Below are 9507 nucleotides of genomic sequence, written 5' to 3'. Positions count from 1 at the left end.
TTTTGACCTAACATGATGTCATAATAGTTTTGTGAAATTTACTGACAAAATAACAATGACCATGCTTTTTTTTTATTTTGTTGCTCTAATCCATTTTCTGATTACAAGAAAACAAGTGGAGATGGAATTAAACTTGATATCAATTGAAATTTACAGAAATTCATTTAGACTAAAAGAAAGAAATATAGTCTTAAATAAATACTGTACTGATTCACTTTTTGCTCATAATCAGAGAACAAAGGGTCTCGAAAATGGTAAATTCTTACCTTTTTCGCTAATAGTAACTAATGACAGAAAAGATCAACTGACTTGATAGCAGTTTTCATTATCCAGAAATTTATTTAGCAACCAATATTCGAACATACGCATAAAACCCGGTTTCATCCAAAAAATTCGGTCAGCATTGCGCCGCCTAAACGAACCCCACCCCTCAGCTAAGCGCTCAAATTCACCACAGGCACTCTACTATGAAAATACTCATCTGCAATAATAATTGATTTAATTCACAGAAAAAAAAGAAAATATTGAATTATATATTATTAGTTAAAGATGAGATATAGACATGAGTATGTACCTTCTAAAGTTGAACCCTCTGTTACACCTTTGTATGCCCAATCACACGCTGCAGTGATACTTTCTGATGCATATCTGCTCAATGGCATAACTAAGCTTAATTAGGGAATTTCATACATCTCTAAAAAGTAAATAACAACAACAACAACAACAACAATAATAAGAAATAGATCATAAACTTTTTCGATTCTAAAGACAAATTATTTGATTCTTTTTTTCCTCTAAAGCAAAGGGTCAATTACGGTGAAATTTTTTGGGTCTTTTACCCTCAGAGAAAGGGAAATATTTTTGACAAATATACCTCGTGAAGGATATATCTGCAACAATGTAATTACAGGGTCCGATCCGCAATTGGGTGATAGTACAGGGGTCTATAAGTAATTAACCCTAAAGTAAAAGGAACTTACACGTCTGGACATATTGTCTCGTTTTTACTGCATGTCTCCCATTTCGTAACTTTCTCTGACCACTCTCCCTATTATCAAGATATTGAGAAAATGAATCATATCAATATGAACAGAGATTTTAATGCAAAAATATATAATTACAATACAGAAACATACAAGAGGTAGATATTCTCCTGTATCAATATTTCTTCACAATGATCAATTAAAACTCAACAACCCAAAAATAACCGTTTAAAATTCATCATACTGTGATATTCTTTTTTATTGTATCCGCGAATTCTTCCACCGAAGTGTTATAGAAATTTTCTTCTGCCGTTTGAATTATGCTATCATCCCATACCTGTAGGGTCCTCATCAGAAAAAAACATAAAATAATATATGAAGCACCCTACAATAATTGGTATAAAAATAAGATGAAATTTAATTAGGAGAATAATTCTAAACTTACATGGTGGAGGTTTGCCTTTCTTGTATACCAGTGTACTTCAATGGTGTTGCCCCCTTCATCTGAAGTGAAACCAACATGTAGAGGCTGCACATTTTGCATGTCTCATAAGTTCAGTAATAAGAAAAAATAAAGAGAAAATTTGCAAAATAGTCCGTTTTTGCTAATTATTTAGCAAAATAGACCGTTTTGCTAAATAATTAGCAAAGTAGACCTCTTTTGAAAAAAAGAGGTCGATTTTGAAAAACAAGACTCAGAAAACATACGGGACTACTAGTCCTGTATGTTTAGAGCCAACTTAATCACGGATTAGTGACTCAGAAAACATACGGGACTAGTAGTCCCTTATGTTTTCTGAGTTCATCTTAATGTTTTGTGAAAATTTCTGAGTTCACTAATCCGTAATTAAAACATACGAGACTACTAGTCCCGTATGTTTTCTGAGCTGTTTTGCAAAATAGATATGTTTTTGGCCTGTTGGCAAAAAAGATGTCTATTTTGCTAATTATTTATCAAAACGGTCTATTTTGCTAAATAATTAGCAAAACGGTCTATTTTGCTAAATAATGTTTTGTGATTCTTTACTGTTTTCTTTAAATAATTTGGAGATGTTTGATATATATACCTGGTGAATGTCACCCACAAAGTGAGCAAGGAAGAGGAGTGCTTCAGTGAGATTATCTGAAATATATAAATTTATTTGAACGTTTAATATTTTGTTGTTATTTCTCAAAAGAAGTTCATTATGTCGAGCGTGTATGTTTTTAGGTTAATTTCACAAAACACCCTGAACTTTGGGGGGTTTTGCAGTAGCTCGCTCCTTAAACTTTGGGGTGTCTTACAAAACATACTGAACTTTAAACTTTTCTCACCAAAACCCCACATGTAGTTTGTCAATGACTAAACGTCTTTGAGAGCAAAACAATTACAGGTGGGGTCCCATGAGAAAGTATACAGTTCATAGGGGCTTTATAAGATCGGCCCTCCATGTGTTCCGGAGTTATGTTAGATAAAAATTTAGAAGGTTATGTGCAAAACCCTCCAACGTTCAGGTGGACTTTGTGAATTAACCCTTTTTCTTACATTGGGATCCACTAGAAGAGTTCTTGTAAGTAAGAAGCTGGTCAGTGTAATTGGTGATTGCTCCTGATACACATCTCCCTGCCACTCCATTGTCATCCTTGCAGTCCCCTGCATATACATCAAAATGAAACCCTAGCAATCCTTAAAATCTCAAGAGATTATTATGAATTTCATCTTTCTATAAAAATATCATAAACCTTTTATCTACTTCAAGAAACTCAAGGGCCTTCATAAGACATTTATTCAATTTTTTTGCCAGAAAACCCCTGAAGTTTGTGTTGGGAATTTTACGCCGAAAACCCTAAAACAGCAGAAACACAGTATAGAGAAAAGTACACCAAGTTTAACGAGATTCGGTAACTGCCTACGTTCTCAGGGGCCACACAATTAATTTCTTATTAATCAATAAGAAATACAATGCAAGAGCAGATCTCAAACTAGATCTCTCGATACCCAACACTATAGCTACAATGTTAATGCTTTCTCTCAAATAATCCCTCTTTTAATTCTTCTCTTCTTTTCATTCATCTTCTTAAATTCCCCCCTCAAACTTCACCGATTGAGCGCTTGAGAAAAGAGGGCAGAAGAGAAAAAAAACTTTCTTCGGCCGGCTAGGGTTTAAGATATCGCGAGAGGAGAAGAGAGGGAAGAAGCGCGGGGGGGGAGGGGGGCTAGGGCTCTGGGTCTCTTTTTTATAAGGGACCCTAACGCCATGCTGGCGAGAGGCCTGTCGCGGCAACCGCATGCTTGCGCCCCCCCTAACCTCGCCTGCAGGCGCTTTACTCGAGCTCGCCTACAGAACACCTGGACCTCGCCTGATCCGCCTCTCGCCTGCCTCGAGCTCGCCTTGAGCGCTCGACGACCTCACCTGCAGCGTTCCGCCTGAAACTCATCGCCTGAAGCTTCGAGCTCGACCTCACCTGCACCATCTCAAGGTCGCTTGTGAGTCTATCTCGCCTGGATATCGTCAAGCTCGCCTACACCGCGCCTTCGATCTCTCCTGAGCTCGCCTGCGGAGGTTTGTGTCTACACCCGATACTAACAATCTCCCACTTGGAGGCCAAACCGCTATCAGCAGGCTATCTCAACAAGCACTTTCTCCTATGTGGCTCCGCCCTCAGCACCTATGCATGAAGGCCAACTGAAGTTGCGCACAACTCTAGTTTCTGAAAGGTCACTGTCTTTGTCAACATATCCGCTGGATTCTTTCTTCCTTGGATCTTCTGTTGAAATCTTTAACAACTTGTCGGGCTCTATATCTTCTGGAACCATCATGTTCCTTTTTCACTCGATACACCCACTGGTTGTGATGTACCTTCTTCCCCATGGGCAACTCAGCTAGTTCCCATGTCTGGTTGGAGATCAGAGATTTCATCTCTTCTTTCATAGCAAACTCATACTTGCTCGCATCTTCATTTTAACAAGCTTCATCAAAGCTTTTAGACTTTCCTCCATTTGTCAGCAACATATAATTCATGTATCTGCTGTTAGGCACAGGAGGATGAGTAATTCTCCTTAATATCAGAGCTGGTGTGTCGGGCTTCTGCACACCGTTCTGTCCAACAGGCTCTTCTGGCTGAGGACCTTCTGCATTGGGTTCTTCCGAGAGGTTATCTGGGACATCATCTTTATTTACAAATATTGACTCGCTCTCTAAGTCACTGACATCTGTCTTGTGCATGTCCTTATACACCACCTTCTCGTTGAAGGTCACATCTCTGCTCTAGATCACCTTCTTGTTTTTGTTATCCCAAATACGGTAGCCGAACTCATCTTCACCATCCCCGATGAATGTGCATTTCTTAGACTTGGGATCAGGCTCATTCCTGCCTTGATCACTAATATGCACATAAGCTACACAATCGAAAACTCTGAGATGTGAGAGTGTTACCTCCTTTTCGCACCATACCTACTCTGGTATTTTGTGCTCCAATGGAACCAATGGTTATCGGTTGATCAAGTTGTTGTGTTGACTACTTCTGCCCAGAACTGTTTTGGTAGACTTAACTGTATCTGAATGCTTCTAGCTCTCTCTGTTAGTGTTCTATTCATGTGCTCAGCCACACCATTGTTCTGAGGCGTACCGAGCATGGTTCTCTCCATTATGATCCCGTGCTCATAGCAGAACTTCTTGAATCTGATGTTTTCATACTCACCGCCATTGTCGGTCCTGGGCTTCTTTATTCTCAGATCGGTTTCATTCTCAACCATAGTTTTCCATCTTCTGAAAGCTTCAAATACTTCTGACTTATGCTTCAGAAAGTAGACACACACTTTTCGAGAGTGATCATCGATAAAAATCACAAAGTAGTATTTTCCACCAATGAATGCGGTGGTGGTTGGTCCCTTACATCTGAGTGAACGAGCGCTAGCTTCTCTTTCCTAGGGATTTTGCCACTTGTATGAAAGCTAACTTTCTTCTGCTTTTTAAGTATGCATTCTTCACACATATCAATCTCTACTGCTTGTAAACCTGGGAGTTTTCTCTTTGTGTGCATAATCTTTATCCCTTTTTTACTCATATGACCGAGTCTCTAGTGCCACAACCTTGAAGTCTTATTACTTGTTGCAACTGAGATCAAACAACGTGCACCTGCTATCATATACAGGGTACCAGTTTTCTTGCCTCTAGCAATCGTCATTGCGCCTTTTGAAATCCTCCAATCATCACCATGGAAAGTCATCGTGTAGCCTTCACTAGCCAACTAGCTTACTGAGATTAAGTTTCTTTTTAGATCGGGAATATACCTGACATCCTTCAGCTCCTATACTGACCCATTCAGCTTAATCTTCACTACACCTTTGCTAATAATGACACATAGTTGATCATTACCAAGGTATACATTTCTAAGATTTTCGGGGATATACTTCTCGAGGAATTCTTTCTGAGAAGTAGCATGGAATGATGCTCCAGAGTCCAACACCCAAGACTCCTCCTTGCTCTCCAAAGAGCATATCAATGCATCATCTCCTCCTGAGGTGGAAGCAACATTCATATCTGTCTTTGCCTCCCACTCCTTCTGTGCACTCTTACACTGATTCTTGTAATGCCCGTTTTTCTCGTACTTCCAACACTCGATAGCCTTTGAGCTGCTGGAATTCTTGGATTTGGACCTACTGTCCTCTGATTCATTTCCTCTGGTTGAATTTTTACCTCTTGACTCTGTATATAATATTGAAGAGGTTGTAGCTTCACCCGACTCTCTCCGTCAGATCTCCTCATTGAGAACCAAATCACAAACGTTGTCAAACTTCAAGTTGTTGCTTCTCAACGAGCTACTCACAGCTATGACTGTAGCATTCCAACTCTCTGGTAGGGAATACAAAAGGATCAACGCTCGAACTTTTTCATCAAACTCAATATCACCTGAACTCAATTGGGCCGTGACTGTATTGAGTTGATTGAGATGATGTGCTACCAATGCACCTTTCGTCATTCACAAATTGAACAACCGTCTTATCAAATGGACTTTATTTGAGGCTGATGGTTTCTCATACATATTTGAGAGTGATGTCATAAGACCCGTCGTGGTTTTCTCCTTTGCAATGTTAAAAGCAACATTGCGGGTTAACGTCAAACGATAACCCTGAGGGCCTTTCTGTCTAGAAGATTCCAATCTTCTTCCTTCATACCCTCTGGCTTTTTCCCTGAGAGAGGTTGATATAGATTTTTCTGATACATATAATCCTCTATCTGTATTTTCTAGAATCCGAAATCTGATCCATCAAGCTTCTCTAATCTCACTTTTCCTTCATCCACGGCCATCGCTCCCACTTGAATTTGACTTCCTCTAAATCGTTTTAGACTCTGATACCAGTTGTTGGGAATTTTATGTCGAAAACCCTAAAACAGCAGAAACACAGTATAAAAAAAAGTATACCAAGTTTAATGAGGTTCGGCAACTACCTACGTCCTCAGGAGCCACACAATTAATTTCTTATTAATCAACAAAAAATACAATGCAAGAGCAGATCTCAAACTAGATCTCTTAATACCCAACACTGTAGCTACAGTGTTAATCCTTTCTCTCAAATAACCCCTCTTTTAATTCTTCTCTTCTTTTTATTCCTCTTCTTAAATTCCCCCCCTCAAACTTTACTGATTGAGCGCTTGAGAAAAGAGGACAAAAGAAAAAAACTTCGTCGCCGCCGCTAGGGTTTGAGATCGCTAGAGGAGAAAGAGAGGGAAGAAGCGCTAGGGGGGCTAGCGCCTCTCGCCTGCCTCGAGCTCGCCTTGAGCGCTCGACGACCTCACCTGCAGCGTTCCGCCTGAAACTCCTCGCCTGCAGCTTCGAGCTCGACCTCGCCTGCACCATCTCAAGCTCTCCTGCGAGTCGATCTCGCTTGGATCTCGTCGAGCTCGCCTGCACCGCGCCTTCGACCTCGCCTGAGCTCGCCTGCGGAGGTTTGTGTCTACACCCGACACTACCGACACTAACGGTTTGGGCGTTTCTAACATAACCCCCCTTGACTTACAATACGTCACAAAACACTCTTCAAGTTTTCGGGTTCTCAGAAAACCCCCTTCAACTTTTAACACTTCTCAACAAAAAAAAAACAACTTGCACTGATTGCAATTTTCATATACATGGGCGGGTATAATTACGCACAGAATATTTTTATCAGTGAAAATTAAGAAGTAGAGTGATACTCACTTTGGTAATTATAATTGCAAAGATTATCTGGTGTATTAATGTAATGGAGAGGAGAGGACCATCTATAGCGGAACTTTACATGGTCAGCCCATGAGCAAAGGCTGCTGAGATTGTTGTTTGCATAACTCGGAAGAAGATCATTGACTGCGTCTGATGCTGCCGTGCTTAATCGATCCTAACAACAATATTAAAAAATTAAAAAACAACAGTAATCTACACTATATATTCATACTACTATATATTAAGAAAAGTCTTCTTTCTGGTCTTATTGTGAGCGACGTTTTTTGAAATCCGAAAATGCCTTTTGCATCTAAAAATTAAATTTTATATGCTCTCACATTTTAAGAAATCAACAAAAATGCTCTCACAGTTGACAAAATGAAAAGAAACATTCTTGCATTTGGAAAAAAAAATTACGGAAACGTCATGAAAATTGAAAAAATTAACAATCAACAAATATAAATTCAAAATCTTATCTATCCGTTTTCTTTGACAATTCGATTACCACGCTAATCTCACGTTTTGTGCCATGCGTGTATCGCATACACTGTAGTACCAGTTACCAACAAGGACTAAGTAAAGATAAAATTGACTACTAATGCTAGTATTATCAAAAAAAAAAAACAAATATTACCCCTAACAGACAATCAAAATTCTCTGAATCTGAGCAAATCTACTTGTTAAACACGAGTATCACTAGATTGCCCACTGCCATTTTTATGTTAGAGATTATAGACAAGCATGATAGAAAACTAAGTTAATGTCATTGAGGTGTCTTGCACATAACCCTTCTGAACTCTTTTTATCTCACATAACACATTGAATTTCGGGATATCTAACAAAACCCCATTGAACTTTAACTTATCCTCACCAGATGCCTAAACAATAACTAAAATGCCATTGAGTTTAAAAATAAAACTTAAAACTGTGGCATTTGTCGTTTACAGGCAACGCACTCCTATAAATTGTGGTTTTACGTCTCAAGGAAATTTTAGTTATTTGCAAATTATAGCTAGGTGTGCAGTGAAAAAAATTCAAAATTCACGAGTGTTTTGTGAGACAACCCAAAAAAAATAGTTCAGGTTTTCCTTGAAATTAATTAACCCAATAAAGAAAGGAAAACAGAGAAGACTTGCAAGTAGAGAAAATGAGTACTCACATACATAATCTAAAAAGGGATGCTATGATAAAAGAAAGGAATCAACCTGAGCTATTTTGCAAACGATATAATGCCCATCAACTCCCCATCCATGGATCAGAACTGGAAATGATAAAGCTATCAAGATGAAGAGGGCAGGCATCTGAAACCCACAAGTCATCTTTAGAGAAAGAGAGAGTTGAGGGAGGGAGAAAAAGAAAGAGAAAGTGTGAGAGAGACTGTTGAGAAGTACTGAAACAAACCAACCCTATGCGTATATCATTATTCACGCATTAATTTCTCAATTTATAAATGGAAACTCCCTGGCAATGATCACACCTTTTTGTTTTGATGGCTGAGAAAAAGGTAATTGCTTTCATATTTGTACACACCTATTTACTTTCTTGTCATTCTGTTTGATGATATAAAATAATTTCCAAAGAAAAAAAGCAAAGTATTTAGATTTTCTAAACTTTATCCTTTTATTCATATTTAGATTGATTATTAATTATGTTAAAACATAATTATCACCAGCCCGGTGAGCTGCATTCTTCATATTTTGTGAATGATATCATAATCATTAACTAAGCATAAATGCTTGCACTTGAAGAAATAGCCTTTCTGTTATATATGATGGCATGTTCTTTGGTGTTTATATCAGAAAAAATACTTTAAAAGCTTGTGATTTCTTTTGGCATTGTATCAATATTTATTACCTGCTACATTGTTGCCAGAGTGTACTAGAGGATATAGAAGTTTGAAGCTTTACTACTTGTATTTGATGAGTAAGAATGTTTTCATGAAAATAATATAATTAAGCACACGTACAATATCTGTGCTACTTTTCTTTGTTAATCTAAATTTGAACTTTTTGGTCAAATCGTTATTCTGTCATAACTTAATTCTCCATAAGCCCAGCAACATTCTAATTCTTGTGAGATACTGTTTTTGTATAAAAAGGAAGGATTGTTGTGTAAAAAAAGGTAAGTGAGGTGGCTGTGGTGCCTATTTGTAAACAAAATTTAAACATGGAAGGAACGTGACGAAACAATTAACGTATCCTCCCCGTCTTATGATGCGTTACGATCAGTTTTTGTCCCAAGACACTGGATTCTTTCACCTTACTTTACAGACCTCCCCCTTATAGAAAATAGGGTTAATTGCAGATAGACCCAGCATAACATCAACCAATCACAGATAGACCCC

The 9507-nt window shown here is 38.3% G+C and overlaps 1 protein-coding gene across 1 annotated transcript; it reads right to left on the bottom strand.

The window, feature by feature from the left end:
- On the bottom strand, positions 413-8565 carry LOC109844022 (endonuclease 2). The gene is made up of 9 exons (XM_020413030.1): positions 8369-8565; positions 7164-7338; positions 2509-2616; positions 2051-2106; positions 1429-1512; positions 1228-1320; positions 981-1048; positions 575-648; positions 413-481 (listed from the first exon to the last, which is right to left on the bottom strand). The coding sequence occupies exons 1-9, from the start codon at positions 8480-8482 to the stop codon at positions 435-437; spliced, it is 819 nt and encodes a 272-aa protein (XP_020268619.1). The 5' UTR covers positions 8483-8565; the 3' UTR covers positions 413-434.

The sequence above is a fragment of the Asparagus officinalis genome, chromosome 1 (assembly GCF_001876935.1).
Source record: "Asparagus officinalis chromosome 1, Aspof.V1, whole genome shotgun sequence".
In the NCBI taxonomy this organism is placed as follows: domain Eukaryota; kingdom Viridiplantae; phylum Streptophyta; class Magnoliopsida; order Asparagales; family Asparagaceae; genus Asparagus; species Asparagus officinalis.
The sequence above is the reverse complement of the archived record's forward strand: the minus strand, read 5'-3'. Positions and strand labels throughout refer to the sequence as shown.

What these genes read in the sequence shown, in the direction of transcription:
- LOC109844022 (XM_020413030.1), bottom strand. Translation starts at nt 8,482, where the DNA reads ATGACTTGTGGGTTTCAGATGCCTGCCCTCTTCATCTTGATAGCTTTA. An exon ending in TCGTTTGCAAAATAGCTCAG is followed by an intron (nt 7,339 to 8,368) that starts GTTGATTCCTTT and finishes TATTGTTGTTAG; the next exon opens with GATCGATTAAGCACGGCAGC. An exon ending in CTCTTCTAGTGGATCCCAAT is followed by an intron (nt 2,107 to 2,508) that starts GTAAGAAAAAGG and finishes TATATATTTCAG; the next exon opens with ATAATCTCACTGAAGCACTC.